General features: G+C 33.7%; 3 protein-coding genes and 1 long non-coding RNA gene across 4 annotated transcripts; 2 read left to right on the plus strand and 2 right to left on the minus strand.

The window, feature by feature from the left end:
• Nucleotides 1-1,146: 1,146 nt before the first annotated feature.
• LOC130996600 (purple acid phosphatase 22-like) lies at nt 1,147-4,458 on the plus strand. Its single transcript, XM_057921898.1, has 5 exons — nt 1,147-1,428; nt 1,539-1,830; nt 2,998-3,566; nt 3,812-3,900; nt 3,993-4,458. Exons 1-5 carry the CDS (start codon nt 1,309-1,311, stop codon nt 4,210-4,212), a joined length of 1,290 nt encoding a protein of 429 aa, XP_057777881.1. The 5' UTR covers nt 1,147-1,308; the 3' UTR covers nt 4,213-4,458.
• A 6,343-nt stretch (nt 4,459-10,801) lies between these two features.
• On the minus strand, nt 10,802-12,173 carry LOC130996602 (uncharacterized). The gene has a single exon (XM_057921899.1). The coding sequence runs from the start codon at nt 12,062-12,064 to the stop codon at nt 10,802-10,804; it is 1,263 nt and encodes a 420-aa protein (XP_057777882.1). The 5' UTR covers nt 12,065-12,173.
• A 425-nt stretch (nt 12,174-12,598) lies between these two features.
• On the minus strand, nt 12,599-13,609 carry LOC130998426 (glutathione S-transferase T3-like). The gene has a single exon (XM_057923840.1). The coding sequence runs from the start codon at nt 13,607-13,609 to the stop codon at nt 12,599-12,601; it is 1,011 nt and encodes a 336-aa protein (XP_057779823.1).
• A 9,938-nt stretch (nt 13,610-23,547) lies between these two features.
• Nucleotides 23,548-24,763, plus strand: LOC130996603 (uncharacterized). Its single transcript, XR_009092690.1, has 3 exons — nt 23,548-23,766; nt 24,349-24,412; nt 24,509-24,763. It is a non-coding gene; the product is annotated as an uncharacterized LOC130996603 (long non-coding RNA).
• Nucleotides 24,764-24,979: the final 216 nt, after the last annotated feature.

Here is a 24,979-nt window from a genome sequence, read left to right on the forward strand (position 1 = left end):
AGTGAGAATGAGAATATATAGATTGGATTCTCAAATGCCACATTGGAGATTGAGATTGAAAAGAAAGAATTTGAGGCCTGCCACGTAGCCTAAGGCCTAATCGTATTATAGAATAGATATTATTATTATTATTATTATTATTATTATTATTATTATTATTATTATTATTATTATTATTATTGTTGTTGTTGTTGTTGTTGTTGTTGTTGTTGTTGTTGTTGTAGTAGTAGTAATGGACGAACAGAAACAAATAAAGTTTGCAGAAATGGAAAATATATTTTTCTTCCCTATATAAATAAAATGTATGGAAACATTTTATAATTTGTGCCTTATTATGCAAACATGTAAATCAATGACCGGACCCGTTTATAATTTACATATACGTGCATGTCTCAATTCAAAATTAATTTTATTGAAAAATAAGAATATAAATATTATATATATATATATATATATATATATATATTCATACAATATAATATATTGCAATATATACATATAATATGTACGCTATTGAGAAATATAAAATTAATAACAAATATACATCTAATCACTAACATTCAATTAAAATAATTTATCGTATATAGATTATAATTTTTTTCTTATCAAACATGTAAATCTAATTTTTATCTAGAAAAAATAAATAATAAAATTTATTAATTTAGATTATATGTAATGTTAATATTATTATTATTATTATATATATATATTATTAATTATATTTATTATGATTAATGAATCTTTATATAGAATGTAATAGTTAATTAATTAATAAATGATGAAGATTATATATGGTAAATTTTGAAATGGTGAGATTTTAGATATGCCACATAGGTTAAGGCTTAATCCTATTATATAATAGATTCTTCGAAAATCAGTGAAAATCGGGGTGAAATCCAACCACGAATTCTTTGAAAGTCGTCTGGAATCTATGTGAATTCCATGGAATTTAAATTCCATGGACTTTTTAAAGTCTGTGGAAATCCACAACGAATACACCCCCTAATTTTGTTGAATTCGGAATAAAATTCATGTGAGTCTAAACTAATTGACAAGGACAATATGCAAAATACATGTTTTTTACGTGGTGATTTTTGTAAGCATGTATATCCATAGATTGTCCAACTTAGGTTTCCTTACGCTATCTTACTCGTCGTACTCTTAATTTATTATTCCTTCAGATATTTATTCTTCAATTCTCCTAACTAAGCATCTTATTGTTCACCAGTATATACATCCCTCCTTACTAACTAATAACTACATCAAGTTAACTGACAATTGTTGGGACTGAAAATTAAAGATCATATCATGTTGCTCCTCTTTTTCTTCTTGCTTTTCGCACCATCGGTTTCACCGGAATACACCCGTCCGCCTCCCCGCCCTCTCATTTTCAGGCAACACAATGGGACTGAATCCGCCCCCCAACAGGTTAATTTGTTATTTATTTATTTTCCTACACATTTACTTGTAATTTTTGTATGTAACTTCGTATAATTTTATTTCTTTTTTCTCTTTTGGTAATCTTCGAAAAAAATCAGGTACACATTTCATTGGCAGGGAAGGATTACATGAGGGTTTCGTGGATAACCGATGAAAAATCTCAATCCGTCGTAGAATACGGGAAAGCGCCCGGAGAATACAGCGCCGCCTCCTCCGGCGAGGAAACTACGTCGTACCAATACTTCTTCTACAGGTCGGGAGAGATTCACCACGTCAAGATTGGTCCGTTGGAGCCCAGCACCACCTATTACTACAGATGCGGCGGCGGAGGCCAGGAGTTCAGTTTCCGCACACCGCCGTCGGCCTTCCCCGTTGAATTTGCCGTTGCCGGTAAGCCATATAGTGCTTCTTTTTAGTTTGTTGCGTCACGATTTGGATTCATTGGAAGTTAGTCTCAGTGAAGCCATTGCGTAACGATTTGGATTAATGTTTTAGTTTTTTCTTTTTCTCCTTCAATTCTCGGGCTTTAACGTGACATTCCATTATTAATTAGTCAGTGCTCATTATACTCACTTAGGACGAATCGAATCGAAGCGAATATCATTGTATTCGATTTGTATTCATGAAATTATTCAAGATTTGAATCAATACCTTTCGAATAATAAATCTGATTCGTATTCGATTCGAATTAATATTCGAACGATTCGTATTTGATTCGAATATTCGATTCAATTCAAAATTTTATAAAAAAAATATCTTAAATAATATTCTAAACAATGTAAGATTTTATATTCAACCTAAAGACATAAAAGTGAAAGAAAGGTGGGCGCTTGCTCTTGAATTTAGGGCTTAGAGATATTAAGATTTAGTTTTAATCATTTTTGTTTTTTGTTTAATTCATTTAATTATAATTTATTAGCTTATCTATTTAATAATAAGGTTTAGGTTGGTTGTTGTTATACATTTCTTTCATTAATTAATTATCTCTATGCAATTATAATTAGATTAGATAGTTATAAATAAAATATTGCATATATATATATATATTATAAATATTTAATCGAATCTAATACTTACGAATATCGAATCAAATATCAAAATTTTCAATTTGTATTTGGTAACTAATCGAATAAAAAATATTATTTGTATTTGGATTCGATTCGTAAATTTTCGAATATGAATATCAAAATTCGAACACGAATACCAAATCGAACAAAATTATTTGATTTGTATACAACCCTAAGTTAGGGTATACAATTATTTTTAGTATTTATAAAATTTTAGTTTCCATAAACAAAAAAATTGGTAGATTCTTAAATTTTGTAAAAAGCATTCATTTTTAAATGATATAGATTTTAATAAAATAGTTGAATGTGTTGTGAATGAAGTAAATATCTCACTTTATTGTGAGTGGAAAACTTGCTAAAAATATATTTTTATTTTATTCTTAGATGGAAGAGAAGGGAGAGAATAAAGAGATTTTTATTTTATTAATTTTCTTATACTATATGTTTTGGGAGGAATGAATAGATGTGTGTGGTAATATTAATTGGACAGGTGACCTGGGGCAAACAGAATGGACAGAATCAACCTTAGCCCACTTGGGCAGTAGGGACTACGACGTATTCCTCGTACCGGGAGACTTGTCTTACGCGGACACCCAGCAGCCGCTGTGGGACTCATTCGGGAGGCTGGTGGAGCCGTACGCGAGTGGTAGGCCGTGGATGGTCACGGCAGGAAACCACGAGATCGAAACATTCCCCATCATATACCCTCACGGCTTCAAAGCCTACAACGCTAGATGGCTCATGCCTTACCAAGAGGCCAACTCCCAATCCAACTTGTACTATTCCTTTGACGTCGCAGGGGCCCACGTCCTCATGCTTGCCTCCTACACCGACTTTGATGCTGACTCGGATCAGTACGCGTGGCTTCTGGCTGACTTGGCAAGCGTCGATAGGGCCAAAACCCCTTGGATCTTTGCCTTGATCCACGCGCCCTGGTACAATACCAATTCTGCCCATAAAGGTGAGGCCGAAACTATGAGGGTAGCCATGGAAGATATTTTGTACAAGGCGCGAGTCGATGTGGTCTTTGCTGGGCACGTTCACGCATACGAAAGATTTGTGAGTATATATTACTCCCTTCTCTCACGAAATTTATGCTACAATTTTCTTTTTCGTTCGTCCACAAAAAATATGTCACGTTCATTTTTAATAGTAAGGTTCACACCAACTTCACTCACATTTTATTAAAACTCGTGCCAAAAGCAATGTGGCATAAATTTCGTGGACGAAGGAGTATTAATATTCTACTATATATATGTTATGTGGATGTTAGAGCTAAACTTAGCAATTAACTTGATTTTCAGACTAGGGTTTATGATAACAAGGCTGATCAGTGTGGTCCAGTTCATGTCACTATTGGTGATGGAGGAAACAGAGAAGGACTCGCAACGACGTAAGTGCCCTTCAATTTCATCTACAAACTTTGGTTTGAGAAATGAACATTAATTAATAATTTAATTTATTGTTTATTTTGATGTCATGAAGGTTCGAGAACCCTAGCCCTTCAATCTCAATATATCGCGAGCCAAGCTTCGGGCATGGGCGGCTGAGGGTGTTGAACAACACCCACGCCCACTGGTCGTGGCACCGCAACAACGAAACGAACACCGTCACCGCCGATGAGATATGGTTCGAGAGCTTGATCACGTCGCCTCGATGCAACGATTTGGCTACTTCGTCAGAATCTGCAAATGATGAACTATGATATGCTCACAATTCTTCGACAAATATCGAGTAGAATACTGTAAATTCGCTTGATTCATCAATTTATTTACCTTGTTTGTGTTGTACTCCTTGGCCTTCAATTCGCATGAACTAGTAGTATAAGAATAGGTTATTAATATAGAAATAATGTCACTCGGCCATCAAAGAAAAGTAAATAGTGTCAATTCTTTTGTACGTTGTATGATTAATCTCGTTCAAATTACATATTCCCTCCATTCCATAAAAACACACATAGTCTATTTATAGTGATAATTATTTCACTAAACATCACAATCAATATGCATGTGATCCTTTCTCCACTCACACTACATTTTACAGGATTTTTTAAAATCAGTGTCGTCTCATACTATGCGTGTTTTTATGGGACGGAGGGACTATTAGATTTGGAGGATATATATACATACCATGAAAATAATTTTAAGTGTTTAAAATAAGAACAATAATTGACTATAGATCTAGAGTGAATTAATGGTCCAGTTTAGATTATGCTCACTTGACGAAATTCGTAACACTTATACTCACAATTCATACGTTTTTTCATGAAGGATATAATAGGAATTGAAAGTTTGACCTTTCCGTCTCCAACCATTCAGTTCCAAGATTTGCGTCCATTAATTAGGAAATTTCACTACAAGAAACTGGGCGATTAGCGACGGAATTTTCCGTCGCTAATCCCCAATTTTCCGTCGCTATTTTCAATCACCGACGGAAGGCCGACGGAGGCCGTCTGTCGCTGTAAAACCGGTCGCTAAATCGAATACCGACGGAATTTAAGTCCGTCGCTAAGTTACCGACGGAAATAACGACGGTGCGACCGTCGGCGGAAAAACGACGACGAAGACGTCGTCAGTCAATAGCGACGGAAATTCCGTCGCTATTTTTTTTCGAAAAATAATAAAAAAAATAATTTTTTTTTTAATATCAATCTAGCTTTATTCTCCACAAGTATTTTGGTATTTCTAATGTATTTTGAACTTAATTGCATACGTTAAGACGAACTTCCCAGTGGGTCACCCATCTTAGTTGTGCTCTAATTCAAGAGAGCTTAACCTTGAAGTTCTTTTTGAGTGGTCACCAGTACAGAACACGTGTATTATTGATATAACTATCACCTATTAATTCATTTAAACTCTATTTTAATATACAATATCATTTATTCATGACCTTAGAATATGCTGAAGTCATATCTAAGACTTGTGGTGCCGACGAAAGAATGACGCTAAATATACGATCGAATTTAAAATAAAAAAATATTAATATTATAGTTAGTTAAAAAATATATATATTATTGTTGAAAATAACAATAAATTTAAAATATTCTCAATAATTTAAAAATAAGAATAAATTAGAATATTAATTAAAAAAAATTAATAATATTTTTAAAAAAATAAAAATAACAAAAAAAATTTAAAAATTAAAATAAATAAATAAATTATATTTAGCGACGGAATATTTTCCGTCGCTATTTTTTTACGAAAAATAATAAAAATATAGATTTAAAAAATAAATAAATAAATAAATAAATCATATTTAGCGATGGAATAATTCCGTCGGTAAATTTAAAAAAAATGATAAAAAATGAACGAAAAATAATAAATAATATTTAACGACAGATTATTTTGCCGTCGCTAATAATTCCGTCGCTATTTCCGTCGGTAAATTTAAAAAATGATAATAAAATAAATGAAAAATAATGAATAATATTTAACGACGGATTATTTTCCGTCGCTAATAATTCCGTCGCTATTCCGTCGGTAAAATTTGGAAAATATCTTCGTCGAAATTCCGTCGTTGTTCCGTCGGTGATTACCAACGGATTATTTTCCGTCGGTAATTCCGTCGGTGTCCGATATGTTTTTTTGTAGTGTTTAGATTTTTCATGTTTGATTCATAAAACTAAAATACTAGATTTTTTTGGTATATTCAGAAAGATGAATTCACAGACGAATAAATATTATTTTCTCATCTAAAACAACATTTTTTTTTTCTGAATCGTGCCCTTAGAATCATATATTTCGGGCATCGTTACAAATTGGAAGTACTTTTGTTATGAATTATATTTTCATGTAACATAGAAAATTTTATTCTATATTACGAATTGAAAGTACTTTTTTACGAATTATATTTAATACTTTGCGAATTTAATTTACGCTCGAACTGAAAGTAATATTGTAACCTGAAATTTTTTTAATGTAGTCACGAATTATAATTAATGATGTTACGAATTTCACAAGTGCGTAATTGATAACAGAATTGTTTTAATTAACGTTTATGTTAGATTTTTAGGATGGATTTTTAAATGGTCAAAGATTTGATTTGATTAGATATGGAAAGTAAAATTCTATTAATTAGTCAAATCTTTCTAACCGATATTGATATTGAAAAATTACAAAGTTCTCTTTTATTGTGGCAGCCGTAAAATGTAGGCATTAAAATTAGAATCATTCACTAAATTTCTTTGTTAAGTTGTGACAATCGTTTCACTAGTCACAAAAAAATACATATGACAAATTTAATTGATGGTGAGATGTATTGTCACTATATGTCACAAAAATCAATGATATTATAAATATAAACAAATGTGATGATATTATACGAATTAGTTTATATTTTAATATGAATTAGTTTGTATTATATTCTTCAACCAAACTACTGCAGGTTAAACGTGATCACATTTATAACAAAAAAAAAAGCATCTGCAATGGATTGATGCTAATATCACACTTTGGTTCACAATTTTTCGAAGATTATTGCTTAGAAGACGTAATCACACTTATTATGAAATAAGATTCAGACTTGTTTAATGTAGCAGGATTTGTTTATTAAGACCACGCTTCGAGTAATCATTCATTAAGAACTTTTCAAAGTCTACGTCGTTATAAGATTTCTGCATATCCTCGCCCTAAACTCAATTAAAAAGTGACTTTACTAGCTATACTCGTATCAAACCCAATGAGTAATACCTGATAAAATTCAAAAATTACAAATTAAATAATTCTTATAACAAGAAATATATTAAAATAGAATTAGAAATCATCACAAATCGTCTTTGCTATTTTATTCGGACTTCTTATCCTCTTTCTCCTCCTCAACGCCATCTTCTTATTGTTCTTCTTCTCCTTCTTCTTCTTAAGGATGCTCTGTTCTTGGTGTTATTATTTTTGTGGACATAGTCGATCCCGAGACATCAATTCGACACCATTCAACAAAATCAATAGGATGCTGAATCATGTCGACTGTAGAATGTGATTCATTTTGCTGATAAGACTCATTAATCACTATATACTCGTCCTCCTTATTCTCAACCACATTCCGCATATTGTGCGCTTGTGCTAGGATAACACATTTCTAATCATTGTCTAGTTTTGATGTCATTAACATAATAAACTTGTTCTGCTTTGGTTCCCAACACATATGGTTCTTTGGTCTTCCATGGTTTTAATAAGTTCATACTTGTATAATTGTATTTGTCATTTTGCACCGACTTGCCTTCATACCAATCACACTTAAACAACGTAACTCGATTATTTTCCAAACTAGTACATCCACCCGCGCGATGCGCGACGAACATCAAAATTGAATAACATTTTAATAAAAATTTTAAAAAGATTTTAAAAACAAATATAAATATTAAATATAAACAAAATATATAATAAAGATCCTAAATCTCAAAATATATAATTAATCAACTTTGTATATTCAATAGTTTAATACCACTTAATTCTTTTTAATTGGTGAAGAGTATAAAATATAAATTTATCAATATTAAAAAATAAGTATACATGGAAATGAGTATTTGTTATGTATCAAAATTCAAAAATCATGGCTTTATCTCTTTTTCCATCTGCTATATATATATTTTAAAGTTGTGCCCATAACCTCTATGCAAAGTGAGCATATTACAATGTAAACACAATCTGAACAAAAAGTAATATTCTTATGTAACTCATTTCTTAAATTACTCAACATGTAGTAAATCATGGTTTTATCTCTTTTTCCATATGCTTCAACTCTCATCTTCAAGTTTCTCCAATGTATTTTCTTCTGCATTCCTATAACCATTTATATCTATCCTTTTGCATAGATCTTACCTACATAAAATGATTGTACAATATAGGGGGAGACCATAAACAAAGTCACCAAGATCACAAACTAATTCAACTGTGAGTGAAAAATAAATTGTCTTAAAATTGTTTTCAATCATAATTCAAAATAATCTCAATAGCATCAAGAAATACATATATCAATAACCGTAAATTCATTTCTTAAAAAAAACAATCCTAAATTCATAAAGTAGAAAAAAAAATTAATAAAATATACAACTGAAAGAATGATTTAAAAATCTATTAATTCTATAACATTAGAGCACCTATTACTTTATCCATTTGGTTCTACACATCGAAAATTTGAAATAAAAAGTTCTATAATTCTATAGCAAGAACCACATGAATCTCATCATCACTTAGCACTTAATTCTATATTCAAAATCATATTGAACTATTTCAATAATGAGATCCTACATAAACTCTCAAAGCCACTACATAACATATAATATATATATATAGTCAATAAGTAAGAAAATACTTGAAATATACTTACCTTTTATAACTTTAGTAGCAATGTGGAGCGTCAAAATATGCTACATTGTTGCTATCCAACTATAAATAGAAACAAAAAGGTCAGAAAGAAAAATTCATAATTACAATAGAAAATTGAGGTGTCACGATTTATCTGAACAATCAAAGAATAATTCATAAAATAAATAAAAATAATGGAACCCAAAAATCAAAACATCAATAACTTGTTTCTCTTGCTTCATGCCAATCATAGCAGAGAGAGAAATCGAGTATTCAATATCGAGAGGAAGAACTGGGTCTTTGATCCATATGTATCAAAATACTTGTGAGAAGAAGCAACAAAATTTAACAATTATTTGGATAAAAATGTTAAAACGAAAATCCCAAAAATTGAATTGCCTCTGTCACTCCCAAGATCGCAATCAAGATAAGTACGGGCAAATATGTTATCAACTTTAAGTAGAGGTAGATGTTGCCTTCTTCCTTGGTGTAGCATCGAGACCTAAAAAATCAATAAGCATAAATCTCATGCCCTGAAAATCAAAACAAAAATAAATAAATGTACGGACGGGAAATGACTAAACCTTCTCTGTACTTGGTTATGAATCTGCTTACACATGGCAGAGATACGCCATGCCATGCATCTGGTTAATTCTTGTGGTCTTTCTACATAGGGCTTTGACACTCTAGTTATTGGAGATCCATTTAAATCAATATCAATTAATTGTCTGCATTCATCGTTTATAAGATACAAAAACAATAGGTAGCAAATATTAGTTTAGATAATTTGGGCATATCATTGCAGCGAATAATCAGTCCAACAATATAAAGTAATTCATAATCAACAAATATATACATCATAAACTTAATACTTTCAAATAAACTACAGTGAATTCATACAACTAATAAGATGAAAACCACTCAAATCATTTTTTTTGGGGGGGGGGGGGGAGAGGATCCACAATCTTCATTATATGTTAAGATAAAAAAAAAAGCCTTGAATGAAGTTTAACATACTTGGGGTTTCATTAGATGAATAGCCTTTATTTATCCCTCAATCAAGGTATGAAAACATAAAATTACTAATGAAAGTTCTATTTCTTCATTCTAAACATCAAATGTTACTGCTTACTAACCCACATATGAGCACATTTTAGTGCTTTTCATTTCAATTTCAAATATTTAAGAACCACACCACCCAAGAAAATGAATGGAAAACATACTAAACATTAACTTCATTATCTTAAATTTAAAATCAACTCTTTAAATTTTATTCTTAGAACCTAAAAAGTATTACTCTTTTCAGAGCAGTATGTTTTAGTATCAACCTTAGTTTAAATGGTAACATTAAATCATCTGAACATTAACAAATCCAGGAAATCTTGTAAAATAATTAATGGGAAATGAAGCCAAATTAGGCCAAATTATTTAAAACACCCTCAAATCGTAAAAGAACACTTATAAAATTTCACAGGTCATATTTATAGACATATTTTTTCCAGCAATGATAAAATGAAATCATGTTACAGAGGCAAAAAATGAGAAACAGACCAGAGTGCTTGTAGAAGTGCAAGTTATAGAGATTGTTAGACCATAAATAACAGCAACCATTCCAACCACCCAACCATCCAACCTCTTTAATATTTAATTAATTTCTCTCTCTTCCACATCATCAATTTTCATCCAACCCAACCACATCTATTTTGAATGATTTATCCATGACCATCCAACCACCCAACCACAATGTTATCTATAATTATTTTTATTATAATTTTTAATCATTAATAATTATTTTTGTTAAAAATAATATATAAAATTATGATTAAAACAAGAAATTATAAAAATTTTAAAACTAAAAATCGAGTAATAACTATGAAATTAAAAGGCAATACAAAAATTACACAAACTAAATTAAAAATATAAATTACAATAATAGCATTGCAATATTACAAACAAACTGTTGATACTAACAGACACAGAAAAATTATACATTCAATTTTCACGGCCAAACTTCTGCCAAATATGCTCGATCAAGTCATTTTTTAAAGCATTGTGAGCTTCTCTGTTACGAACTTGTGATCTATTTCTCATATAGCTAGAGAGACTTGCAATCCGTTCTGTAGAGAACTCAAAATTTGGATCTTCATTTTCTTCCACATCTCCACTCTGATTACTAAATCTTCTAGCTTCCATAAATTCTGCAGGATCACAATAATTAAGGTAAGTGTGCCTCTCATCTTCCACTATCATATTGTGCATAATGATGCAAGCTAACATCACTTTTCCCATCATATCACGATCCCACATAAGACATGGTCTTTTGATAAAATGGAAACGAGCCTGTAAAACACCAAATGCCCTTTCAACATCTTTTCGAGCAGCCTCTTGATGTTGGGCAAACAGTTGGTGCTTCCTAATCTGTGGACCATTAATAGATTTGACAAATACTGCCCATTGGGGATATATGCCATCAGTAAGATAATATCCCATATTCTTCTCGTGACCATTTACAACATAACTAACTTCCGGTGCTCGACCTTCCAAGATGTCCTTGAACACAGGAGATTGTTCAAGCACGTTGATATCATTTCTGGAACCCGGAGTTCCAAAAAATGCATGCCAGATCCATAAATCTTGAGATGCAACTGCTTCCAAAATGATTGTCGCCTTACCATTTCTTCCTGCATATTGCCCTGCCCATGCAGTAGGGCAATTTTTCCATTCCCAATGCATGCAATCAATACTGCCCAACATACCTGGAAAACCTCGTTGTTCACCGACATGCAGCAAATATGATAGGTCTTCTTCATTTGGCTTTCTGAGGTATTCATCTCCGAAGTTGTTAATTACACCTTCAACGAATTTTTCAACTGATCGTCTTATGGTTTGTGCACTCATTCGGAGGTATTCGTCATGCAAATCTGCTCCGGTCCCGTATGCCAAGACTCTCATAGCTGCAGTACATTTTTGAATCGAAGACATACCTAAACGACCAGCCGCATCACGATTTTGTTGAAAAAATTGGTCGGTAGCAACGAGTTTGCTCATTATCCGTTCGAATAATGGCTTTCGCATGCGAAATCTGGTTCGAAAAACTTCTGGAGTGTAGATCGGTTCGTCAGAAAAGTATTGCTCGAACACACCTTCATGGCCCTTCTCACGTTGTCGTTCAATGAATCGTCGTCGGGCTCTATTTGTGTGGTTTGTAGGTTGTAGGGATAGAGTTGGAATGCTGAAAGCAACATCCTCTATCATGGAGTCAAGTGTTCGATTTCGTAATGTAAGGCGTTCATGCCATTCATCAAATTCGGTGAAGTCGAAAGGATCAAAGGTTGAACTTGAACTATCATCAAAGTTGTTATTTGACGACATTTTGGAAGTGTTGGTTGTATTGATGTAATTGAAATGTATAAATAGATTAAAAAGTAAAGCTATGCATCCTCACACTATCATGCATGTCACATTATCTCTGCACAAATTGTCTTTTACCCTGCGAATCACATGCACACTACTTTATCTCTGCACAAATTGTCTTTTACCCTGCGAATCACATGCACACTACTTTATCTCTGCACACAATTGTCTTATCATGCAGGTGGCATGCATGAGACCTTATCTCTGCAATCCCCAATTAATAAAGTAGGTCACATGCAAGGAATTGCATAATACTGGAATTACATAATACTCAAATTACATAAACTGAACTCACACTAATTGCTGAATTAGTTAATACTGGAATTACATGAAATAAAATCACACAACAAATTACAACCATCATAACTAAGATTATCATGGGAACAGTTCTGCCATAAGACGATATTTTAGAGATTCTTCTTCAGGAGACAAGTTGCTTTTACCCATCAAAGTGTTGAGTATATTCATTTTTGACACCATCAAATTTGATTGCATCCTCATATCACCCATCCTATTAATTGCTTCCACTTCTTTCTCACGTGTGATTCTCATTGCTTGAAGTTCGGCAGTGTATTCATCAGGGATAGCTGAATGTTGTGACACAGTGGCTTTTCCTTTCCTTTTTTCTTTCGCCTTTTCTCTACCTGCAGGGCGACGAATTGTTGAAGTTTCACTAACATGAGTTTCTGAGGTGGAGTCGTTTGGATCTTCAGGTTCTTCGGTGGTTCTAGATTTTTTTGAGCTGCCACGATCATCTTCAACACCAACATCATCATCATACTCAACTGCACGAGTACGATGACGTACAACACCCAATTTCAGTTCCCACTTTGGATGATGACGCATGAATTTTTCAAAAACCTCTAGGTGTGTAAACTTACTTTTCCCATGAAGTTTTTGAGCTTCCTTCTCAACGTCTGCATCAGACATGCCACTACTTTTTCGATCATATGCTTCTTTGTAGACAGCCACCCACTTGGTTACGTTTGTATTCAGCCTCTTGTAACGATTTCTCAGCGATTCAATGCTTCTTTTTTCGCCCATTAACCGGGAGTGGTCGGCTCGAGCTTCTTCATACATTTCTGAAATTTGTTTCCAAAACGTACCACCATTTTGATTAGTGCCAACAATTGGATTCGAGCTAGCGTTACACCAAGCATACATTAGCGCCAAGTCTTCTTGATCTGTCCATTCTTTTGGACCACCTGAATTGTTTGTGTCTGTAGGTTGGACATTTTCATGAGTGAGATTATTTGGAAACTGGGGGTTGGAATTGTTTTCAAAATCTTGGATATGAATATTATCAAGATTAGGATAATAATCTTGAGAATAATTTTGAGAGTTCATCATATTTGGAGAATTTGAGAAGAAATTTCTTGGGTCCATTGAGAAATTGATAAAAATGGGAGAAGAGAGGATTTTGAAGTGTGAAAAAATATTACAAATGTCTAGCCTATTTATAGAGAAAAAAAAGTTATATAAATATTTATATATATATATATATATAAATATCATACTATATATAAATATCATACTACTATTTAAATTAAATTTATCACCAATAAAATGGTGACATGTGGACAAAAAAGTAGAGAGACCAGGCGGTCTCATCTCCATCGGCTGGAGATCGAGGTCGGTCTCTTCCAAAATTGAAGCAAAACTTTTTCTTTTTTTTTAATTGCTAATGTCTATGTGGCGGTCGACCACTTGGTGGAGGAGGGCGCCGTTATTCATGGTCTTAGGCTCCTTGCTGAATTCACACTCGTGGTTCCATTCCCGAATTGCTTCACCAGAAGCGAATTGGTCTTCTTGCGATCTCCCATATCAGTTGCCCAGGAACCATCGCCATTTATGAGAAATAAAATTGCTCCAGGCTGATAATCAATAAGAAAAAAAAAGAAAAAAAAATTCAAGTCTGCTGAATAAGAAATAGAAAAAAGAAATAGGAATAGAGAGAAGAAAAAACTTGCTAGGTTTGCTCTTGCGCTTTGGAGGTGGCGCGAGGCCGTAGGCCAGCCTAAGTTTTGGGCGACGTTAGTTCGAGGCGGTGTGGCAAAGGCGGCGATTGCATCTCCATTAGATTTTGATGACCAAATGACAGATGAGTCTCCGTCAGAGAACGGGTCACCCATGTGGTGGTAGAATTGGCAAAAGAGGAGAATTGGGTGAGGAAAAGGGTTCGAAGTTTGGGTATATTCTTTTGCAATGAGGTTGCTGATAATAGGTGGGGGAGAAATCTCTTTTCTCATATATCTATCTGTTTCTCTTTTTCTCTCAATCGCGTTGAACAAATAACCATTCTCTCATATTTTTTCCCATTCACTTCTAAATTTCTGGCTATTAGTTGCTGCTGAAAATCAATGTTGCAGCCACCAACCCACCGTCGACAACAACAAACCCGTGACCTGACAACTCCCTCTCATCTGATACTCACATCTTCGCCTGATTCTAGTCTTCCCTCTCCCTAATCTCGGCGAATGGTGGCTGAGTTTTCATTATACTTTGACAAGCAAACATCGAGCAGAGTTAGACGGGGTGAATCGAGGCAGTGGTGGAATAAGAGGATGAGATAAGGGTGAGGAAAAAGGGTTATGAAGTTTTGATGATTTCTTTTTTGTAATTCGGTTTCTAAAGAATTGGAGTAGATTTCAAAGTAGAGATAAAAAATGAATATGGAGACGGGAGAAAGTTTGATATCAATTAAACAGAGAAAATCGTGGGAGAGAGAAAATATTATAGGTTTCGTGGGATGTGGCAGAATAACTGATAACAGCCGTTAATATTTAAGAATATTCCGTTAGAAAAATGACAGTAAATTGGATGCTGTTAAACTGGTTCTTTATATAATACTCCCTCCGTCTCATAAAAACATGAACACAGAGAAATGCACGGGTTTTAAGAAATGTTAGTTGAGAGTTAAAGTAAGTGGAAAATGGGTCCCACTTTAAAAGGTGTTGTGAGAGTAATGAATTAATTAAGGAAAAGTAGTGGTGGGCCATGATGTACTAAAATGGAAATGTTCATGTTTTTGTGAGACACCCCAAAATGGAAAAACGTTCATGTTTTTGTGAGACGGAGGGAGTATATAGATAGTCCAACTGAACTATATCCAGCAGCACATCATGGTATTTTTGAAATCCTATGCATCATCAACTTTCACACTACTTTGAGATTTTTTTTCTTTCTCAAATCAGAATAAACCGCAACTCATTCACTGTACAACCCTCACAATGAGTTACTCTTTTATCCGAAGGACTAGCCAAGTGTACTAAATCCTCATGAAATTGCTTTTTTTCGTCATTTGATGCCAATGTGATCTAATAGAGAACAAAAATTAGATGATGAGACAATAAATAACAAGAGAAATATTAATTAAACTTACTCGTTGGTCGAACCATTTTGTAAAAGTTTCATCATGCTCCTTCCTTCTCCACATCAATACATCTATTTTGTATCAGCATCTGCTTATGCTCACTATAAATATTACACATAATACTTGTTTTCACGTGCTCAAAATTTCAATTAAATCTCTCTTCTAAAATTTTCTTTTATTATTTGGAGTATCTAACAATTTACATATGATAATGAATACTAAAAAATAAATGAATAAGGTACATGATGAGTTCATTTATTACGCATGCTAATTTAAAATCATTCACATGTGGTGAGCAAAGTGTCGGTAGATTTGAATGAAATAGTGTAAGCAATGAAAAGAGTATTGTATTTCTGATAGTGTGTCTTTACAACGACAAGTGAGTTTCTTATTTATAGAGGTTTACAAGGAGGACAAATAAGTCATTCTATATCCTGTACGAACTCCGAGTCGGCTAGGAATATTCTCTCGCAAAAGTTGTCAGTGGTTCGTACGCCCTCGGTCCTAATCCAGCATAGAGATTCTCCAGCTCTGGATTTTCCTCAATAGAAGTGTCAGCCTAGTCCGGTGAAGCGAGGTATCTCTTCCCTGTCCTACTCCAACTTTGCCACCCGATCTGTGTTATGCTCATCTCGTTATTCCAGCTCTGGAACTTTCCCTCAGTGAAGTTCTTCTGCTCTGTTTCAAAGGCTTGCATTATGCGGGATCTTCGAGAGGGATATTGTCCGGAGTCTTTTCTTCTCTTTCGGTGTCAGGGCTGGAATCCTCACGACTGGGTTGATCTGACTTCTACATATTTTACTCATCATCATCAGTACATACCTAATAAACTTCATCACTTCATCGCAATTCTTTAAAAAATATAGTTGTGTGTCTGCTTCAGTGATATATCATCAAAATAGTCATATACACCTTTTCCTAAGATACGAGTGGTTCAGAAAAAACAAACAAGTTGTTTTGTGCCATATCTTTGCGTTATTTATAATTACGCTCCACTTTGTTGAATTGTGTCTCAATATCATTCATATACATAGAATAAAATGTCATGCATTTTTCAGCATTATAGCCTTCTGCCATTGATCGTTCCGGATGTGCTCTGTTAGTTATATATTGCTTCAATCTATTTAAGTACCTAAAACAAATGTTATAAAAATAAGTAAAATAAATAATATTTTCATCATGTGTTTAAAATATAATGTAAATTAAAATGTAGCTTCTAACCTCTCAATAGGATACATCCATCGATATTAAACTAGTTCCCCTAAAATTGCCTTTCAGACAACATGGATTGGTAGATGCATCATGATATCAAAAAAGTTTGGAGGAAAAATCATCTCCAGCTTGCATAAGGTCATCGTCATTTGATCTTTAATACTATCTAAATCCATTCTTTTCAATGTTCTCAAGCATATTTGTCTGAAAAATTGTTGATTTCATGTAACGCTTCATACACACTGCTATTTAACAAACCACGCACATAGATCAACAATAATTGCTATATAAAATCACATGACAATCATGGGTTTTCAGTCCTGTGATATGATTTGTCGAAGCGTTAACATATTTTGACAAACTCGAAGCATACACATCTGGATAGTTTACTAAGTCTAAGAATGAACACAACTTTCTTTTCTCATTCATAGTCAATGAATAGCATGCTAGATGAACCATATCCAAATTTCCTTTTAACTTTGGATGTAATTCATGCCTTATACCCATTTGCTGCAAGTCCAAAAAGTTGATCACTAATTTATTTAGCAACTAAACCTCAACTAACACGGTGTAGTTGTAGCATATATGTAGAAATCGAGTATCGTATCCTCAGGGACTGAAACAACGAAATAACTCTAGCTATCTCCTAAACAAACTATAACAGTAGACAGGTAAACAAATATAAAGAAGGTTTGATTAACACTAAATTCAAACAGCAGCAAATAAAATTCACGTAGAAAAATCAAATAATAAAGACAACTGATCCTAAGGTAGTAATTCATTAATTAAATTCACATGACAAATCTATTAATCCTATTAACCAATTTAATCCAGTTATGATGAGAGATCACTTAATTAATCAATCACTCTCGCTAGAGCAGAAACGATCGAAGATAGCTCCATATGATCCACCTATCTCCGTTGGGTCTCAAGGTTAAGATCATATCACACATTCCTGAATCCGTTAAACAGCTATCTCCGTTGGATCTCAAGCTGAATAACTACACATGCAAACTATTGATCAGATAATTCACACGAATTCAAGCATCAGGAATTATGAATCATAAACTGGAAGGTAAATAGGTACTAACAAATAAATCACATGAATCTAATTAACTATTTACAAACCCTAGAATCAGATAAGAAAACTAACCAGACATAATAAAATAAAACATAAACATAATCATAAAGAACGCAATTGTAAAAACTGTATTGTATAAAAACTGAAAGAATGATCTTGAATCTTCAATCCTGTGGAAATCCAATCCAAGCTCTAAAAATTGGAAAACAATAAAAATCTAAAGCTATAAAACTGAAAAACTAAAGCTGACCGGGAACTGAAAGATAAAGTTGGGAACTCTAAATAAAGTTTGGAACCCTGAATATGTCAAAAGTGTTGGATTTGTATACTGAAAGCAAGAACTTTATGCTTGTATACAATGATTCCTGTTTTCACTATTCTTATCTCCTATCTGATTGTGTTCATGATTGCATATATATGTTCTTTATCTCTGTATAAGTAGATTATATGGTGTGTTGTAGATCACAGAAGACCATATAATTGGAATAACCTTAAGAGATATAATATGATCACAGCCGAAATAACTCTAGGACAAGTTATTGGTTTAGGCTGCAGTATAGATGGAAGTAGTTTGTCTTGGCTACTTGTCTATACTGGTACGTCATTACGTATTGATAGGACCACAGTTTGAGATGTATTCTTCTATCTGACTTAAGTGAAGAATCAAGATCTCGGTGACTTATAAATCTTAATACTAATAAGTATTCAGATATATATATTAATTCGTATATCACTTTGACTTACTATGGGTGAAAGTTATATACTAACTCGAGTACTCTGTATCTTGGGTGATAGCGGTTAATATATGATATTTGATTATCTGTATTAGTACCCGTATCCGGTATAGGATAATGACATCCCCTTAAGGAGCTCAATAAGGTTTATTACGCTAAACCCTGCAGGTTGATTAAGTTCAGGCGTAATAATAAAGTTTGAGTGGTACTGCTTAAGGAATTATTAAGAGATTAATTAATTTAAGCTGTCAGAGCTCTAATTAATTAATGGATGTCGGATATTTTAAATACGGAGATTTAATAAGTCTAAATACAAGCCCCGACTCATCACCGGCAATAAAGGGGTAAGTCAGTATCGGTTCTCTAGTGGAATGAACTGATATTTATAAATTAATTATGGTCTGGGCTGACCATAGATAAATTAATTTATTTGAGGCCCATCTTTATTCCTTGTATCTGGTCCCTGGGCTGGCCCAATGTCTCCTTGCCCAAGTAGGGCAGATTTTTGGCCCTCACCTACAAACTGGCGCCCCCTCTCAGTTTTCTGTATTATTAAATACAGCTGTCAGCTCTCAGAAAAATACACTGATAAAATTAGGGTTTTTGAGAGCAGAGAGAGGCGCAGGAAACGTGAGTGGTCATTCTGTCTTGGGAATTTCCATAGCTCGTTGTCTATCCAACGTTGGGAATTGAGCGGGATACAGTCGAGAAGATCAGAGCTGGAGTCAGATTCTTTCGACGTGATCATCAAGAGCTTGTGCATCCGATTCTCAAGTAAGTTTTCCTAACACCTATGTGCAGATGTTAAATTCATAGGAGCATGTTAGGATTTAATCGTTGTATGATGAATTAATAATAATCCAAGAAACGATCATCGGGCAAACGGAGCATTAATTCAGTTTAATATTCCTTCAAAAAGAAGACCTATATATAGTACCAGGGTAAAATACAGAGTTTGAGCTCGAAAACAACTTGAAAACGCATAAAAAATGCAAAAACACGGACGCACGACGGTCTGGCGGCTATCGGGCGGTGTTCACCGTGAGGTCGCCGCTGGAGCCGAAAACTCGGCGGTCTGCCCATCGGTCACTGCCCGGTCGCCGCCGTCTTCACAAAAATTCTTCTACAGGCAGCGGTCGTCGCGGGGTCGCCGCCGTTTCGCTGCTACGCTCGACTTTCTTGTTTTGGTCATAACTTTCTCATCCGAACTCCAATTTATGATCCGTTTGCGCTCACAAACTCGTATCAAGATGATCTACAACTTTTATTTCATAAAAATTTTCCAAATTCGAACTAAATAAGCTTAAAAATTCCACAAAATTTCGAGTAAGAATCATGTTTCACAAGATAAAGCAATTTAAGCACAAAACAATCATCCAACACTCAATTCCCTATAAAATTAACATCAAATGAACACTAAAAACCATGGAAACATGAGTGTTATCACAAGTCAAATCTAGCATTAATATTATCTTTTGTCTTCCCCCGCGTGTCTAAAAACGTGCATATGATATTGTCGCACACATTCTTTTCAATGTGCATAACGTCTAGGTTATGTTGTAAGTTTAGAGTTTTCCAATATGGTAACTCAAAAAAGATACTAGGTTTTTTCCAATTCAAATCCACTTCACGTTTTCTCTTCTTTTGTTGTGATCATACCTAGTAATTGAATGAATTTTAAGCAACTGTTGTGCCACACCCTCTCCATCCAAAGGAATTGGTTTATCTCTAGTTTCCTTTTTTTTTTTTTTTTTTTTTTTTTTTTTGATCGGGCAAAGTCATGTTAGATGTTAGTAATTAGTTCCCATCCACTCCAAGTACCACCTTATCTCTCCATTCACCAAATCCACCTTATATCTCCAATCTCCAATTCGCTCCCAAGAGGGATCGAACCCGGGTCACTTCACTTAAGTGAGGACCCGGTGGCCAGTGGGCTAAGCCCCCTGGTTTTTATCTCTAGTTTCCTAATTTCCATCAAAAGCAATTCTATTGCTTCGACACTTATGATTATGAGATAAGTAACGACGGTTACCCATATAGCACACTTTTTTCTCATTTGACAACCTATGATTGCATGTGTCTTTATTACACACCGGACATGCTAGATATCCTTTCGTACTCCATCATGATAGATTTCTATATGCTGGAAACTCATTTATGGTCCATAATACAACTACATGTTAGGTAAACATAGCATTGGTTGATGCATCATACGTTTCAATGCCATGATCCCATAATTCTTTCAATTCATCAATGAGTGGTTCTGAAAAAACGTCAATATCATTTCCCAGAGATTTTGGTCTCGGAATTAGCATTGACAAAATGAAGAAAGGAGCTTTCAAACACTTCCAAGGATGAAGGTTTTATTCATGGCAAAAGTATCACTGGCCATATGCTATGAGTCAAACTCATGTTTGAAAACAAATTAAAACCATCACTTGCTAAACCAGGTCTAACATTGCGAGGTTCTTGTTAGAAAGATTCATACTTTTTGTCAAAGTCCTTCTACTCTTGAGCATCAACTGGATGTCTTAAAACTCCATCATCAATTTGTTTTTCTTTGTGACATCTCATATCTTCTACAATATTTTAAAACATAAATAACTTCTGCAATCAAGGTTTTGATGGAAAATAACATAAAATTTTTTGCAGGACCTTTTTAAGCATTTTTTCATCTTTCTTATTCTTCGTAACATCAACAAACTTATATCGAGGTTGTAAACAATTTGGACACTCTTCATCTTTTTCATGCTTCTTCCTAAATAATACACAATCATTAGCACAAACATGAACCTTCTCATAATCCAATCCAAGTCCTTGAATTATTGTTTTAGCCTCATAATATGAGCTAGGGAGTGACTCGTCATTAGGTAGTGCCTTTATTAACACTTCAAGCAACATGGAGAAACATTTGTTGCTCCACCTACTAATTATCTTAATGTGCATCAGTGTTACAAAAAATGATAGCTTACTAAAACTCTTACATCCTGGGTATAACTTCTTATCAGCATCTTTCCATAATTTCATGAATGTCTTAGACTCAAACTTTAGCATAGAATTCTCATTACTTGTAGACCCCTCAGCAAAAGCATTACTCCTTGTTGAAGATTGAACGTCTTCTAACATACTCTGTATATCAACAAAATTTTGGGGACCGGTATCACCTATAGTTTCTCCAAACTCGTCATTGGCCATTCTATCATCTTCATCAGAATCACTATATTCTCCACCATGAAGAACCCATATGACATACGATTTGATAAAACTATATTTAAATATATGACCTTCAACATCATTTCGATTCTGAAACAAAACATTATTGCACTTGCAAGGGCATCTAATCGCTTCTCCTATTTTTTTAGAAGACTATGCAAAATCTAAGAATTGACGAACGCCTTCTTCATATTGAGTGAGCCTTCTATCATCAAGCATAATCCAAGTTCTATCCATTTCAAATTCTACACCTCCCATCAGTAATACAATGAACACATATATTTGTAGGTTATATATATATATATATATATATATATATATATAGGGGAGGGCTACGGTAAAAACACTTCTTAAAATATAAATATAAACGTTTTTTAATGTACGAATTTTATCCAACATGGTTACGAATTCATCAAACATGGTTACGAATTGTGAAAAATAATTTTTTGCTACCTTTGGGATTCGAACTCAGGACCACGAATTCATCCAACAGGGTTACGAATCAACCGTAGATCTTGATGATTTAAGGGCTGAAAATCATTTATATTTTATACACTTAAGAGTGTTTTTATTCTAGCCCTCCCCTATATATATATATATATATATATATATATATATGGAAGAGTTCAATGAAGAACACTAAATATTCAAATAATAGCTAGATAACATTGAACATGTCAGTAATTCTCGTTGAACGTTAAATGTTCGTACAAATAATTTCATTGAACGTTGAACGGATTTGTATCAGAGTTCGAACCCCATAAACCCCTGATACAAATCCGTTCAACGTTCAATAAAATTATTTGTACGAACGTTTAATGTTCAACGAGAATTACTCACATGTTCAATGTTCTCTGTTCTTTGATTATTGGTGTTCTCCATTGAATGCGACCCTATATATATATATATATATATATATATAGGGTTGAGTTCAATAGAGAATTATCTTTTTATTCATTATGAACAAATCTATTCATTTTACGAACAGATCAGCATAAGTAATGAACAGTCGTATTTAGTATAAATAAAGAAAAACTCGCCACCAGCAGGATTCGAACCCTTGGCAAATTGCTGTTCATGCGGTACATTGACCTGTTCATTAAAATTATAGATATGTTCGTTTTTATTTTACGAATTCTCTATTCTCCACAATATTTAGCTTCTCCGTTGAACCCTTCTCTCTCTCTCTCTCTCTCTCTCTCTCTATGGTCAAGTTAAACAAAGAATGACCCTATCTATAGAGAATAGAGATTAAATCTAGTCCCTAGAAAATGCTGGATCGTGTGGTTCCAATTAAATCTGCCAGCATTTTTTAATTAGCATTTCCCATGTTTGAAAATACATTTTAATTAGAATTAGGGCATTTTGGGTAACTTTACAAGCTAGAAAAAACGGAAGGTCCGTAATTTACTCCTATTAACCGCGTCGTCTCCCACAAGTCGTCGCCCACAATTTCTGAACAGAACCACGATCGGTAGAGTTTCTGCCTTTTCGACGACAAGTAGAGTTTCGTTTGATGTTTTGATTTTTCAACAAACAAATCGATTCAAACTCTGGCTGTTCGATAATTTTTTTTTGTTATTTCGTTTCTATTTTTGAAGAATCGCCGGCAACTTGTTCGAAAAGGGGCAGCGTTTGAAGATCTGCTGAAATCGAACGGGTATGTCGATGTTTTTCCATTGTTTTGACCTCTTCATGTAATTGAAAAACCGATTGAACAAAAGGTATTTAGATTTTTGCTTTGAATACTTTAATTTTCTGTTTCGAACAACTGATTGTTGTTGACGATGAAGAAATTAATTGTTGGGAAAATTGAAAGTCTTTCGAGATTATGAGATTTCAGTTTTTTGAATATGATTTTCTGTTTCGCTTGTTTTTGCATACTGTGTTCGCCGATTTGAATCACGCTTGGTGGATCTAAATAATCAAGGTATTGTGTTTCGAATTTTTTTTGGATTTTCTATCTCATTTTTCAAATAGGGTTTATGATTGTGGTTATATTGTTTAATATATGCATTTGTATTGACTGGATGATGAAACTTTTTTATGCTATATTTTGAACTATTCTTGACAGATTTGGTCCACCTTGGGCATAAAATACTATGATTTTATTAGATTTGATGTGCTTGAGTTTTTTTCTTAGAAGACTTATTGAATGAAAACTGAATGTAATATTCTCAATTCAAATGAGGGATCTTCAGAAAAATAAAAAATAAACGCCCAAGAGTGGACACGTCTGCTCCTGCGGATGAAGGAGGTAAAATAAGTAACTATATTTGACATATTTTCTTATCTGTTTGTATTTATTAATTAATTGTTCGAGTATTTGTATTAGTGTGATCTGTGCGAAACAATTGTATGATGTGTTCATGGGTTAATATAATCTGTTTAATTAGTTTTTTAGTTGTGTTAATACTTAGTTAATGGAAAATTTTGAGGTATCTGTTCGGATTCTTTTTTCTACATGTTCATATTATATTTTTAATATGGAGTAATATATTTCTCTTGTTAGGGGATACCATATCCTACATTACCTCTTCTTCCACGATAACCTGTTCATCAACGGTGGACGTTAGGTACTTTCATTACACGATTTCTTAGAACATTCAGTAGCTTTTGAGAATATGGTTGGAGCTGCTTTCATTTTTTTTAAAATCATAATGTCGCCACAGCCGGTGATGTACCCCTCAAGGTCTGCAGAAAGAGGTGCAAGAATAGGGCCTACGCGCTTGGATGTGGCGTCTCGCCGCGGAGCAACCAGAGATCAAGACGGAGGCTAGATTATGACGAGAGGGAGATTGCTGTAGGAGACGAAATATTGGCCAAGTCGATGTACCGAATCCTCCTCCAATGGCAACAGCAATCAGCCTCCGCAAAGGGGACACCCTAAATTACAAGCCTGCTATTGAAAGTGAAGGTGCTGGAAAAGGTGCTGGAAACAACTAGGAGTAGTTGTAAGAATAATTTGTTCATTGAAAAAATATGTGTTGTTCATTTAAAATTTGTGATCTGTTTATTTACAAAAGTATGTTCTGTTCATTTAGAAATTGTAATCTGTTCATTTACAAATTGTGATTCTTCGTTACCACACGTTCGAAATATTTATCTATTTATTCTCTATATTTGTTCAAAATATTATATCT

This window comes from Salvia miltiorrhiza, chromosome 8 (genome assembly GCF_028751815.1).
Source record: "Salvia miltiorrhiza cultivar Shanhuang (shh) chromosome 8, IMPLAD_Smil_shh, whole genome shotgun sequence".
Classification (NCBI taxonomy): domain Eukaryota; kingdom Viridiplantae; phylum Streptophyta; class Magnoliopsida; order Lamiales; family Lamiaceae; genus Salvia; species Salvia miltiorrhiza.

Bases quoted from the DNA above. Each gene is read 5' to 3' on its own strand.
- LOC130998426 (XM_057923840.1), bottom strand. From the start codon at position 13,609: ATGGACCCAAGAAATTTCTTCTCAAATTCTCCAAATATGATGAACTCT.
- LOC130996602 (XM_057921899.1), bottom strand. From the start codon at position 12,064: ATGATAGAGGATGTTGCTTTCAGCATTCCAACTCTATCCCTACAACCT.
- LOC130996600 (XM_057921898.1), top strand. From the start codon at position 1,309: ATGTTGCTCCTCTTTTTCTTCTTGCTTTTCGCACCATCGGTTTCACCG. The intron at 1,429-1,538 runs GTTAATTTGTTA...GAAAAAAATCAG, and splicing joins CTGAATCCGCCCCCCAACAG to GTACACATTTCATTGGCAGG. The intron at 3,901-3,992 runs GTAAGTGCCCTT...GATGTCATGAAG, and splicing joins AGAGAAGGACTCGCAACGAC to GTTCGAGAACCCTAGCCCTT.